We start from the raw sequence: 15,414 nt of genomic DNA, 5'->3' as shown, positions 1-15,414 counted from the left end.
CACCTACTACCATACCCCCATTCAGACACCTACTACCATACCCCGTTCAAAGGTACCTACTACCATACCCCGTTCAGACACCTACTACCATACCCCCGTTCAGACACCTACTACCATACCCCGTTCAAAGGTACCTACTACCATACCCCCGTTCAGACACCTACTACCATACCCCGTTCAAAGGTACCTACTACCATACCCCCGTTCAAAGGCACCTACTACCATACCCCGTTCAAAGGCACCTACTACCATACCCCGTTCAAAGGCACCTAGTACCATACCCCTGTTCAAAGGCACCTACTACCATACCCCGTTCAAAGGCACCTACTACCATACCCCGTTCAAAGGCACCTACTACCATACCCCGTTCAAAGGCACCTACTACCATACCCCGTTCAAATGCACCTACTACCATACCCCGTTCAAAGGCACCTACTACCATACCCCTGTTCAAAGGCACCTAGTACCATACCCCTGTTCAAAGGCACCTACTACCATACCCCGTTCAAAGGCACCTACTCCCATACCCTGTTCAAAGGCACCTACTACCATACCCCGTTCAAAGGCACCTACTACCATACCCCGTTCAAAGGCACCTACTACCATACCCCGTTCAAATGCACCTACTACCATACCCCCGTTCAGACACCTACTACCATACCCCGTTCAAAGGCACCTACTACCATACCCCGTTCAAAGGCACCTACTACCATACCCCGTTCAAAGGCACCTACTACCATACCCCGTTCAAAGGCACCTACTACCATACCCCCGTTCAGACACCTACTACCATACCCCGTTCAAAGGCACCTACTACCATACCCCGTTCAAAGGCACCTACTACCATACCCCGTTCAAAGGCACCTACTACCATACCCCGTTCAAAGGCACCTACTACCATACCCCGTTCAAAGGCACCTACTACCATACCCCGTTCAGACACCTACTACCATACCCTGTTCAAAGGCACCTATCACCATACCCCGTTCAAAGGCACCTACTACCATACCCCGTTCAAAGGCACCTACTACCATACCCCGTTCAAAGGCACCTACTACCATACCCCGTTCAAAGGCACCTACTACCATACCCCGTTCAGACACCTACTACCATACCCCGTTCAAAGGCACCTACTACCATACCCCGTTCAAAGGCACCTACTACCATACCCCGTTCAGACACCTACTACCATACCCCGTTCAAAGGCACCTACTACCATACCCCCGTTCAAAGGCACCTACTACCATACCCCGTTCAAAGGCACCTACTACCATACCCCCGTTCAGACACCTACTACCATACCCCGTTCAAAGGCACCTACTACCATACCCCCATTCAGACACCTACTACCATACCCCGTTCAAAGGCACCTACTACCATACCCCGTTCAGACACCTACTACCATACCCCGTTCAAAGGCACCTACTACCATACCCCGTTCAGACACCTACTACCATACCCCGTTCAAAGGCACCTACTACCATACCCTGTTCAAAGGCACCTACTACCATACCCCGTTCAAAGGCACCTACTACCATACCCTGTTCAAAGACACCTACTACCATACCCCGTTCAAAGGCACCTACTACCATACCCCGTTCAAAGGCACCTACTACCATACCCCGTTCAAAGGCACCTAGTACCATACCCCGTTCAAAGGCACCTACTACCATACCCCGTTCAAAGGCACCTACTACCATACCCCGTTCAGACACCTACTACCATACCCTGTTCAAAGGTACCTACTACCATACCCCGTTCAAAGGCACCTACCACCATACCCTGTTCAAAGGCACCTACTACCATACCCTGTTCAAAGGTACCTACTACCATACCCCGTTCAAAGACCCCTACTACCATACCCCGTTCAAAGGCACCTACTACCATACCCCGTTCAAAGGCACCTACCACATACCCCGTTCAGACACCTACTACCATACCCTGTTCAAAGGTACCTACTACCATACCCCGTTCAAAGACCCCTACTACCATACCCCGTTCAAAGGCACTTAAATATTTTGTCTTGCCCGTTCACCCTCTGAATGGCACACAGACACAATACAATCCACGTCTCAATTGTCTCAAGGCTTAAAAATCCTTCTTTAACGTGACTCCTCCCCTTCATCTACACTGATTTGAAGTGGATTTAACAGGTGACATCAATAAGGGATCATAGCTTTCACCTGGATTCACCTGGTCAGTCTATCTCCTGGAAAGACATAAACTGATGGTTTTTATACTCAGCGTATATACAGTAGGTCCTATACACACACACAGGGGAGAGAGTTGATACTATATGAACAGAGACTGTTGGTACTATTTATTAGAGTCTGTTTTGTAGGTAGTGTGCGGTAGAGGAGAAAAAACACTTGAGTGTTCTTTACAGAGATCAGTCATGCCGTGTTAGCCCAGTAGGGCCCAAGGTCAACCCATTCAATAGTATGAAAACACATTTCAAATCGAGATCCAATTAGCGGAGAACCTCGAAACCCGAGCACCAGGGCATTCTATAACATATCATCTCTATTATATATTGGACCTGTTGAAAGAGGACAGTTGTGTTCTATAGGATACTATAGCAAATGGATAGGGACCACACAGGTCAATCAGATTGTCCTTCCTGTGTGTGTGTGTGTGTGTGTGTGTGTGTGTGTCTGTGTGCCTGCATGCATTTTTGTCTGTGTGTGCGCACGCGTGTGTGTTTGTGTGTGTTTGTGTGTGTGCGTGCATGCGTTTTTGTCTGTGTTTGTGTGTGTATATGTGTGTGCGTGCATATGTGTGTGCGCACGCGTGTGTGTTTGTGTGTGTGTTTGTGTGCGTGCGTATGTGTGTATGTGTTTGCGTGTGTGTGAATGTGTGTGTGTGTGTGTTTCTGTGTGTGTGTTTCTGTGTGTGTGTGTGTGTGTGTGTGTGTGTTTCTGTGTGTGTGTGTTTCTGTGTGTGTGTGTGTGTGTGTTTATGTGTGTGTTTCTGTCTGTGTGTGTGTGTGTGTGTGTGTGTGTGTGTGTTTCTGTGTGTGTGTGTGTGTGTGTTTGCGTGTGTGTGTGTGTTTCTGTGTGTGTCATTCATCATTGTGATGATAATCCACCTGATTGACTGTGGAGAAATTTGTTCCAGGTGGATGATGGGATACCTCATCTCTGACACACCAATCAGAGGGCTCCGTTTAATCTACACTGATGTTTAACACCTACGTGTGATGTGGCTGTCATCTGAAATGGGCATTATTGAACACAACAAGTAGAATGAATGGCACCCTATTCCCTTCATAGTGCACTACTTTTGACCAGGGCCCATAGGGTAGTAGTGCACTACGTAGGGGGGTAGGGTACAATTGATGGATGCATGCCTATATCTATCGACCTAGCAGTGCCATGGAGGACAGCTCTGCCTGTGGGCAGTGACAGACTCACCGAGTGGTTGGACCTACTGTCCAATAGTCTTCCTTTTGTATTTCTCTGAAACGGCTGATGATGTCATTATCACGTTGCAGCACGACCCTGTCAGCCACAGTACGACACCTGATATGGGCGTTTTTACAACACTGAAGATGGAAACGATTTAACAGCAGGAAGCACTTAACTTAGAGGGACATCAATTGAAGATGTTTGGGGGGGAAAAAATGAATATCTACCATTAAACATGTTTTCATATCTACCATTAAACATGTCTTCATATCTACCATTAAACATGTCTTCATATCTACCATTAAACATGTTTTCATATCTACCATTAAACATGTCTTCATATCTACCATTAAACATGTTTTCATATCTACCATTAAACACGTCTTCATATCTACCATTAAACATGTTTTCATATCTACCATTACACATGTTCTCATATCTACCATTAAACATGTTTTCATATCTACCATTAACTACCATTACACATGTTTTCATATCTACCATTAAACACGTTTTCATATCTACCATTAAACACGTTTTCATATCTACCATTAAACACGTTTTCATATCTACCATTAAACACGTTTTCATATCTACCATTAAACACGTTTTCATATCTACCATTAAACACGTTTTCATATCTACCATTAAACACGTTTTCATATCTACCATTAACACGTCTTCATATCTACCATTACACATGTTTTCATATCTACCATTAACTACCATTAAACATGTCTTCATATCTACCATTAACTACCATTAAACATGTTTTCATATCTACCATTACACATGTTTTCATATCTACCATTAACTACCATTAAACATGTTTTCATATCTACCATTAAATATGTCGTCATATCTACCATTAAACATGTGTACATGTCTATTGACTTCATTTCACTGACTATAGCGTTACTCTTAGCTAACTTATAGGGCTTTTCCTCAATACAGTCCGTTACTCCTTCCAGACAAAATATCTCTATCAAACACTCGTACAGGTCCGACATGTCTGATTGATATGAGAGGCAATAGGATAACGTCCTGTCTCGTACAGGTCCTACATGTCTGATTGATATGAGAGGCAATAGAATAACGTCCTGTCTCGTACAGGTCCTACATGTCTGATTGATATGAGAGGCAATAGGATATTTAGAAAATATGTTTCCTCATTTTTTTTTAAACCGCATTGTTGGTTAAGGGCTTGTAAGTAAGCATTTCATGGTAAGGCCTACAACTGTTGTATTCTTCGCATATGACAAATACAATGTGATTTGATTTGAATTACATCCTGTCTCGTACAGGTCCTGTATTTCATTCATAAGAGAGACAATTAAAAGCCACCCACCTTCCAACTAAATCAAAGCCACCCACCTTCCAACTAAATCAAAGCCACCCACCTTCCAACTAAATCAAAGCCACCCACCTTCCAACTAAATCAAAGCCACCCACCTTCCAACTAAACTAAAGCAACCTACCTTCCAACTAAACTAAAGCCACACACCAGCCAACTAAACTAAAGCCACCCACCTTCCAAATAAACTAAAGCCACACATCTTCCAACTAAACTAGTCACCCACCCACCAGCCAACTAAACTAAAGCCACACACCTTCCAACTAAACTAGCCACCCACCCACCAGCCAACTAAACTAGCCACCCACCCACCAGCCAACTAAACTAAAGTCACCCACCTACCAACTAAACTAAAGTCACCCACCTACCAACTAAACTAAGTCACCCACCTACCAACTAAACTAAGTCACCCCCCTACCAACTAAACTAAGTCACCCCCCTACCAACTAAACTAAGTCACCCCCCTACCAACTAAACTAAGTCACCCCCCTACCAACTAAACTAAGTCACCCCCCTACCAACTAAACTAAGTCACCCCCCTACCAACTAAACTAAGTCACCCCCTACCAACTAAACTAAGTCACCCCCCTACCAACTAAACTAAGTCACCCCCCACCAACTAAACTAAGTCACCCCCTACCAACTAAACTAAGTCACCCCCTACCAACTAAACTAAGTCACCCCCTACCAACTAAACTAAGTCACCCCCTACCAACTAAACTAAGTCACCCCCCACCAACTAAACTAAGTCACCCCCCTACCAACTAAACTAAGTCACCCCCTACCAACTAAACTAAGTCACCCCCTACCAACTAAACTAAGTCACCCCCCTACCAACTAAACTAAGTCACCCCCCACCAACTAAACTAAGTCACCCCCTTGCTCAACTTTTAGTGTTACTTTGAAACAGACACCAATGATTCTAGCTCTGAGGCAAGCCAAGTGATGGGATCCATAGTAACATGATGTTATCCAGAAAAAATGATTTTTTGGGGGGGGGGGGGGGGGTTGTCAGAGAAAAGACCATTAAGAATTCAGCTTTGATCTAACGCAGCTACTGCAAAGCCTTAGTCTGTAATCAACTCAGCTGGGAGCCTGGCACATAGATTTTGTACTGAAATTGCTTTGGGATGCAGGTGTGTTTGGGGTAAACAAAATAATTTTGTCTACTTACTCATAGAAGGTGGTCCATCCGTTGTTGTTACTCTTCGTAGCCAGCAATGAGGAGCTCCCGTGATAGGTCATCATAGCCAGCTCCTGCCCCTGAGCAGCGATGGTCTTCAGGGCGTTGTTGGTCCCAATGGTGAACCAGAAAGTCTGTCCATCAGGCACCATCAACCACAGAGGCATGCCTGTTGTATCCCTCCTGATCAATCAATCAATTCATTCATCAAACTTCATGTACAGTGTATATAGCATATTTCTGACAGCAAATGCAGTTGAAAGTGCTTAACGAATAAACTAATAAAAGGTGAAAAAGAAAAAAAAAAATTTTTCTAGACAAACATAAAACTAAGATAACAATTCAATTAGTAAAATAACAGACTAGTGTAGCAACAAAACAGATACATGAATAGATAAAGGCAGGACACCTGATCGTCACTATGTTGTTGTTCTGATCCGTGATGCTGGCCAGGTCTCCCTCTCCGGAGTAGGTCAGGTTATAGATGTCATCCCCAGTGGTCAGACTCTGAGTATAGATGTGACTGCCATTGGAGTCAAAGAGATAGAGTTCATCGCTAATCGGGGAGGAGACCTCGTACATGCTCAGTGGGTTCAGGTAAGGCTTGTTCCGTCGGACGGAGCGAATACGGATGTTGCCAAGGTCGGCGACGAAGAGTTCACCGTCAGGGGAGACGGCCAATGACGACGGGGCGTTGACTCTGGCATCTTTTGCGTAGCCATCGTCGCCGGAGTAACAGTCACAGTTAGCGTCGTTGTTACAGTCACAGCCGCTGGGCGCCCCGGCCACCAATGAAATCTCTCCGTTGGTGGACACCTGAAATTTACAGGAAATGTTTACATCCGAGTAAAAGATGCTCCGTCTTGTCCGGACAGAGAGTATTACAGTGCGTTCAACGATCATGATCATTGCAAGTAAAACAGTAAAACAGTACAATAGTAGTCTAGGTAATCAATCAATCAATCAATCAATCTAATGTATTTACAAAGCCCTTTTTACGTCAGCTGATATCTCAAAGTGCTGTACAGAAACCCAGCCTAAAACCCCAAACAGCAAGCAATGCAGGTGTAAAGCACGGTGGCTAGGAAAAACTCCCTAGAAAGGCAGGAACCTAGGAAGAAAACTAGAGAGGAACCAGGCTATGGGGGGTGGCCAATTCTCTTCTGGCTGTGCCAGGTGGAGATTATGGTGCGTCACTTGAGTGGGTTGAGTCACTGATGTGATCTTCCTGTCTGGGTTGTCTGGGTTGGCGCCCCCCCCTGGGTTTCTGTACAGCACTTTGAGATATCAGCTGATGTAAGAAGGGCTATATAAATACATTTGATTTGATTCTAACAGATTATAAAGGGTTATATTGTGAGACTGGATAAGTCCAAGTATGATGGACTCAGATAAGTCCAGTTATGATGGACCCAGATAAGTCCAGGTATGATGGACCCAGATATGATGGACCCAGATATGATGGACCCAGATAAGTCCAGGTATGATGGACCCAGATATGATGGACCCAGATATGATGGACCCGGATAGGATGGACCCGGATATGATGGACCCAGATAAGTCCAGGTATGATGGACCCAGATAAGTCCAGGTATGATGGACCCAGATATGATGGACCCAGATAAGTCCAGGTACGATGGACCCAGATAAGTCCAGGTACGATGGACCCAGATAAGTCCAGGTACGATGGACCCAGATAAGTCCAGGTACGATGGACCCAGATAAGTCCAGGTACGATGGACCCAGATAAGTCCAGGTACGATGGACCCAGATAAGTCCAGGTACGATGGACCCAGATAAGTCCAGGTACGATGGACCCAGATAAGTCCAGGTACGATGGACCCAGATAAGTCCAGGTACGATGGACCCAGATAAGTCCAGGTATGATGGACCCAGATAAGTCCAGGTAAAAGTAAGAAGTTGTTTCTCTATCTCACCTGTCTCACACGGTTGATCTTCTTCTCGTCTGACTCAGAGATATACAGGATGCCATTGTGAGAGACGGCGAGAGCGTTGGCCGACTCCAGGGTGGCGTGGACGGCCACCTTGCTGACCAGGAAGTGGTCCAGGCCGGGCACCTGGCAGTGCATGGGCCTCCCTGCCACGATACGCACCTGGTGGTTACAATTGACATTTGAATCATTTAAATGTACCAGACGGTCTAACACTCTTATCCAGAGGGAATTACAATCAGCGCATTCAACTAAGGTCAGTGCATTCAACTAAGGTCAGTGTATTCAACTTACGTAGGTAAAACAACCACATATCACAATATTTTCAAGTAAAGTCTAGTACAGTACAGTCTAGTGTTTTGTTTCCTCACCTGGTGGTTCTCTGAGATCTGTAGTACCACATTGTTATCCAGGACATACAGAGAGTTATCCATGGGACTGACAGCCAGGTCTGTGGGCCACTCCAGACGCACCTACAGAGGAACAGACACACAACATACAGAGAGTTATCCATGGGACTGACAGCCAGGTCTGTGGGCCACTCCAGACGCACCTACAGAGGAACAGACACACAGCATACAGAGAGTTATCCATGGGACTGACTGAGAGGTCAACAACAGACAGTAGAGATGTGAGGAGAGGTCAACAACAGACAGTAGAGATGTGAGGAGAGGAGGCAGTAGAGATGTGAGGAGAGGTCAACAACAGACAGTAGAGTTGTGAGGAGAGGAGAAAGTAGAGCTGTGAGGAGAGGAGGCAGTAGAGCTGTGAGGAGAGGAGACAGTAGAGCTGTGAGGAGAGGAGACAGTAGAGATGTGAGGAGAGGTCTGGGAGGTGAGTGGACCACTCCAGATACACCTGAGGGGGGGGGGAGACAGACAGACAGACAGACAGACAGACAGACAGACAGACAGACAGACAGACAGACAGACAATGTGAGGACAGGTGCTTCAGGTCCAAAACTGAAAGTATGTTTGTATCGATCAACACATTTTTCACATTCATTTGAGAGGGAAACAAAAGCCTGGGGGGGCAACAAGAGTTGTTGAGAAGCATTTATAGGACTGGTAGATAGTGTTGAAAACATCCAGCTATCTCATAACAGCTCCACAGGCCTGGGAGCTCATTTAGGGAGGAGATATACTATAGCCACACCTCAGCCCTCCACCCCTCACAGTGGATGTCTCTCTCAGCTGTGGGTCATTAATTTGTTAATGGAAAAAAAAACACGGCAGGAGGTAAAGTCCTTGAAGAGAAAATGGAGGACTAACCCCCCCCACACACACACACACCACCACAAATGGAGGACTACTTATGGAATGAAAGGCACTGCTCACCTCCAGCCTCCCAAATTATGACTTATTGTTATGAAAATAATACCCCCCCCCCCCCCCCACACGCCTCTCTGAGGAGAGCTATATGAAGCGTCGTATTTCAACAGCAAAAAGGAAAAGAGCTCTTCATTTACTGGGAAATAGAAAGGGCATTTCTCGATGCCCGGACAGTTTATCACATGAGGGCTGGATGATTCCTCATCCTACAACTGGGAAATAGGACAAAGCAGGATCAAATTACCTTGCAATTACTACACCTGAGTAACCTTTCATAGTGGGTTGGTTAATAATACAATGTTCACAAACCTCCAACCTCAGAAAATGATTGGGGAGCAATCCGTAAAGTATCAACTAATATGTTAACATAGTGGTAAATTATGTTATGAACTTGGCTTCGTCAAAACAGAAATCCTCAATTTATTAAGAGAATACTTTGAAGGGTATTTTATAGACTGTGTATAACAACAACAACAACAACAACAAAAACAACAACAAAACAACACACAGATGGTGAAAATCCTGCAGAATTCAACACTGTGAGAGACAATATACATCACGGTGACTTGTCTATAGAGGAAGATACAGGGTTTTGATTTGGTCACAAAGTGGGTTCAACCTTCAACTGACAATAGTTGAACAATACATCAGCAAAAAAAAACATAGATGAAAAACTTAAAACCGCTGACTTGTGGATTAAAATGGCCCGGGGGAAATTGTTTCTAACTGATAAATGTGAAATAAGCTCAGGATGCCACGTTAAATTCCACTTCACAAGCTGATCCCAACAGCTCTGCCTGCCTGCATTCTACAAGCCTCCAGCCTCCAATAAAAACACAGATAGCTAGAACTCCCCAACCCATCCCCTTCCCCCCATCCCAACCCCAACATAAATAGCTAGGCCTCCCCCAACCCAATCCCCTTTCCGCAATCCCAACCCCAACATTAAGAGCTAGGCCTCGCGAACCCATCCCCTTCCCCCCATCCCAACCCCAACATAAATAGCTAGGCCTCCCCAACCCATCCCCTTCCCCCCCATCCCCAACATTAAGAGCTAGGCCTCCCACCAACCCAAGCCCCTTCCCCCCATCCCCAACATTAAGAGCTAGGCCTCCCACCAACCCAATCCCCTTCCCCCCATCCCAACCCCAACATAAATAGCTAGGCCTCCCCAACCCATTCCCTTCCCCCCATCCCAACCCAAACATAAATAGCTAGGCCTCCCCCAACCCAATCCCCTTTCCGCAATCCCAACCTCAACATTAAGATCTAGGCCTCTTGAACCCATCCCCTTCTCCCCATCCCAACCCCAACATTAAGAGCTAGGCCTTCCCCCTAACCCCAACATAAATAGCTAGACCTTCCCCCCAACCCCAACATAAATAGCTAGACCATCCCCCAACCCCAACATAAATAGCTAGACCTTCCCCCAACCCCAACATAAATAGCTAGACCTTCCCCCCAACCCCAACATAAATAGCTAGACCTTCCCCCCAACCCCAACATAAATAGACCTTCCCCCCCCAACCCAGGGTAGCCTAGTGGTTAAAGCGTTGGACTAGTAACTGGAAGGTTGCAAGTTCAAACCCCCGAGCTGACAAGGTACAAATCTGTCATTCTGCCCCTCAACAGGCAGTTAACCCACTGTTCCTAGGCCGTCATTGTAAATAAGAATTTGTTCTTAACTGACTTTCCTAGTTAAATAAAGTTTAAATAAAAAACAACATACAGTGGCTTGTGAAAATATTCACCCCCTTGGCATTTTTCCTGTTTTGTTGCATTATAACCTGGAATTAAAATATATTTTTTTGGGGGGGGGGGTTGTATCATTTGATTTACACAACATGCCTACCACTTTGAAGATGCTAAATATTCTGCAAGTCTCTTGGGGTATGTCTCTACAAGCTTGGCACATCTAGCCACTGGGATTTTACCCATTCTTCAAGGTAAAACTTCAAGTTGGATGGGTTCCACTTGTGTACAGCAATCTTTAAGTCATACCACAGATTCTCAATTGGATTTAGGCCATCCCAAGACATTTAAATGTCTTAAACTACTCAAGTGTTGCTTTAGCAGTATGCTTAGGGTCATTGTCCTGCTGGAAGGTGAACCTCTGTCCCAGTCTCAAATCTCTGCAAGACTGAAACAGGTTTCCTTCAAGAATTTCACTGTATTTAGTGCTATCCATCATTCCTTCAATTCTGACCTGTTTCCCAGTACCTGCCAATGAAAAACATCCCCACAACATGATGCTGCCACCACCATGCTTTACTGTGGGAATGGTGTTCTCTGGGTGATGCGAGGTGTTGGGTTTGCGCCAGACATAGCGTTTTCCTTGATTCCTCAATTTTAGTCTCATCTGACCAGAGTGCCTTCTTCCATATGTTTGGGGTGTCTCCCACATGCCTTTTGGCGAACAGCTAACGTGTTCTTTAAGCAATGGCTTTTTTCTGGCCACTCTATTTCTGGCCACTCTTCAGTAAAGCCCAGCTCTGTGGAGTGTATGGCTTAAAGTGGTCCTATGGACAGATACGCCAATCTCCGCTGTGGAGCTTTGCAGCTCCTTCAGGGTTATTGTTGGTCTCTTTGTTGCTTCTCTGATTAATTTCCTCCTTGCCTGGTCCATGAGTTTTGGTGGGCAGCCCTCTCTTGGCAGGTTTGTTGTGGTGCCATATTCCTTCAATTTTTTAATAATGGATTTAATGGTGCTCTGTGGGATGTTCAAAGTTTCTAATATTTTTTTATAACCCAACCCTGATCTGTACTTCTCCACAACTTTGTCCCTGACCTGTTTGGAGAGCTTCTTGGTCTTCATGGTGCCGCTTGCTTGGTGGTGCCCCTTGCATAGTGGTGTTGCAGACTCTGGGGCCTTTCAAAACAGGTGTATATATACACTGAGATCATGTGACAGATCATGTGACACTTAAATTGCACACAGGGGGACTTTATTTATCTAATTGAAGGTAATTGGTTGCACCAGATCTTATTTAATGGCTTCATAGCAAAGGGGGATAATAAATATGCATGGACCACTTTTCCGTTTTGTTTTTGTTTTTTGAAACAAGTAATTTTTTACATTTCACTTCACCAATTTGGACTATTTTGTGTATGTCCATTACATGAAATCCAAATAAAAATATATTTAAATTACAGGTTGTAATGCAACAAAATAGGAAAAATGCCAAAGGGTATGAATACTTTTCCAAGGCACTGTAAATTGCTAGGCCTACCCCCCAACCCCAACATAAATAGCTAGACCTTCCCCCCCAACCCCAACATAAATAGCTAGGCCTCCCCCAACCCAACCCCAACATAAATAGCTAGACCTTCCCCCCCAACCCCAACATAAATTGCAAGGCCTTCCCCCCCAACCCCAACATAATTCCATACGGTACCCTATTCCCAATGTAGTGCCTTATGGTCCCTGGTCAGTTCTAGCACACTACATAGGAATAAGGTACCGTTGTGGATGCAGCATCAGCCTCCCAACACAGCAGGTCCCAGGAAAACACTTCCTGGAGAATGTTCGCCGACCGATGACATGCGTCGGCTGAGGTATACCCAGCCAGTCAGCCTGTCCACACACATCCCTCATTTTGGGGGCGCAATCAGTTCCGTCTTGACTCAAACTTTGTGCTCAGTCATCATTCCCAGCCTCTGGGCTGCTTTCAGATCTCCTTGCTAGGTCTGGCATGGCACCCTATTCCCTATGCAGGCCCTGGTCAAAGGCAGTGCACTATATAGGGAATAGGGTGCCATTTCAACCAGCACTGAGCTGGGGATGTCTGACATCCTATAACCATTCTCCCTCCTCAATCCCTCCAGACAGAGGGAATTTATACAGTAAGACATAGGTTGGCGCCCGCATAGGGAATAGGGTGCCATTTGGGATGCATCCCTACACTACCTCTAGGTACCTATGTTCCCCCTCTACTCTTCTCTCTCCTCATCCTCTCTTCTCCTCACAACAAACAGGACAGACAGAGACAGAAACAGACAGACCGACAGACATACAGACCGACATACAGACAGACATACAGACAGACAGACAGACAGACAGACAGACAGACAGAGACAGAGACAGAGACAGAAACAGACAGACAGACAGACAGACAGACAGACAGACAGACAGACAGACAGACAGACAGACAGAGACAGACAGAGCAGAAAATGTATTGACTCTGGGAATGAGAGGAGGACGAGGAGGAGAAGGAGGGGAGGATTTAACATTTCTTAAAACCTATTTCCTGTCAACACTGGTGGTTGAATATTTAATGAGTGTGGAGGTGGCGAGGCAGAGGAAGCTGATGAGGCTCAGGAGAGATGAGATGGTATATGCTGCCTGGCTGGCTGAAAAGGGGTTTTCACACCGACAGACCGCCCAGAGATGAGTGATGAGATGGATCGTTCTCCAGCCCCTCTTCCTCTCTTCACACATTCTGTAACCCAAGCACACCCTGCACCACCTACCCCCTGACTACAACCTCAGACACCAACACAGGGACAGACGGTCACTAAAACTGAACCCTTTAAAACCATCTAGTTGTATTATAACTCTCTGGGTGATGAACTCCCTCTGAAACCATCTAGTTGTATTATAACTCTCTGGGTGATGAACTCCCTCTGAAACCATCTAGTTGAATTATAACTCTCTGGGTGATGAACTCCCTCTGAAACCATCTAGTTGTATTATAAATCTCTGGGTGATGAACTCCCTCTGAAACCATCTAGTTGTATTATAACTCTCTGGGTGATGAACTCCCTCTGAAACCATCTAGTTGTATTATAACTCTCTGGGTGATGAACTCCCTCTGAAACCATCTAGTTGTATTAGTAAGTTCTCTTGTTTGACAATAGCCTGGCCGTTCACCATGAGCTTTTCCTCCAGATTCTGCTCTTATCAATGTGATGCTTGTCTAGAGAAAATAAGTAATCCACTCTGTCTGAATACCCTGTCTGAGTACCCTGTCTGAATACCCTGTCTGAATACCCTGTCTGAGTACCCTGTCTGAATACCCTGTCTGAGTACCCTGTCTGATTACCCTGTCTGAATACCCTGTCTGAGTCCCTGTCTGAATACCCTGTCTGAGTACCCTGTCTGAGTACCCTGTCTTGATACCCTGTCTGAATACCCTGTCTGATTACCCTGTCTGAGTACACTGTCGGAATACAGTGTCTGAATACCCTGTCTGAATACCCTGTCTGAATACCCTGTCTGAGTACACTGTCTGAATACCCTGTCTGATTACCATGTCTGAGTACACCGTCTGAATACCCTGTCTGAGTACACTGTCTGAGTACCCTGTCTGAGTACACTGTCTGAATACCCTGTCTAAGTACCCTGTCTGAGTACACTGTCTGAGTACACTGTCTGAGTACCCTGTCTGAGTACACTGTCTGAATACCCTGTCTGAGTACCCTGTCTGAGTACACTGTCTGAATACCCTGTCTGAATACCCTGTCTGAATACCCTGTCTGAGTACCCTGTCTGATTACCCTGTCTGAATACCCTGTCTGAATACTGTGTCTGAATACTGTGTCTGAATACTGTGTCTGAATACTGTGTCTGCATCTGAAATGGCACCCTATTTACTATATAGTGCACTACTATTGAACAAAGCCCTACGAGCCCTGTGTAAAAGTAGTGCACCATCAGATTTGAACTGAACTAAACGAGCGTCATCATCGTCACAACAGTTTTGATAAAGCGTTCTGTCTGAAGCGTTCTGTCTGAAGCGTTCTGTCTGAAGCGTTCTGTCTGAAGCGTTCTGTCTGAAGCGTTCTGTCTGAAGCGTTCTGTCTGAAGCGTTCTGTCTGAAGCGTTCTGTAACACCCTTGAAGTGGGAACGTGGTAATGTAATCTTGATCCAGGACATGATTTTCCCTGCTATATAACTTTGAACTCAGCAGAGGACTGGGGGAGAATATTTATTTTCAAAACAAGACTTCAAGACCATAGACCCCTAGCGCCTTTGTAAAAACACATTAACAAGATTTCTCGCCGGAGTCAAACTATTAACCTTGTGGATAACAACAACAAAAACGGTTAGGAAAACAGAGGCCTAATTTGAAAGGCAAACACAAAGCGAAGGGAAGAGGAGAGAAAATACCAGAGGTCATTGGACCAAACACGTTCCAATAGCCAGTAAAGAAGGGTGGTCATTGGATCAAACACGTTCCAATAGCC

General features: G+C 45.5%; 1 protein-coding gene across 2 annotated transcripts in view; it reads right to left on the bottom strand.

Annotated features, from left to right (window-relative positions):
• tenm4 (teneurin transmembrane protein 4) overlaps positions 1-15,414 on the bottom strand; it is a 678,489-nt gene that overhangs the window by 128,966 nt on the left and 534,109 nt on the right. For both annotated transcript variants that reach the window (XM_036964775.1, XM_036964776.1), the window contains 4 exons: positions 8,268-8,369; positions 7,882-8,058; positions 6,354-6,760; positions 5,936-6,127 (listed from right to left, as the gene is read on the bottom strand). In XM_036964775.1, the coding sequence (XP_036820670.1) occupies positions 5,936-6,127; positions 6,354-6,760; positions 7,882-8,058; positions 8,268-8,369 (878 nt within the window). The remainder of the gene's footprint in view (positions 1-5,935; positions 6,128-6,353; positions 6,761-7,881; positions 8,059-8,267; positions 8,370-15,414) is intronic.

Source organism: Oncorhynchus mykiss, chromosome 27 (assembly GCF_013265735.2).
Source record: "Oncorhynchus mykiss isolate Arlee chromosome 27, USDA_OmykA_1.1, whole genome shotgun sequence".
Taxonomy (NCBI): Eukaryota; Metazoa; Chordata; class Actinopteri; order Salmoniformes; family Salmonidae; genus Oncorhynchus; species Oncorhynchus mykiss.
The sequence above is the reverse complement of the archived record's forward strand: the minus strand, read 5'-3'. Positions and strand labels throughout refer to the sequence as shown.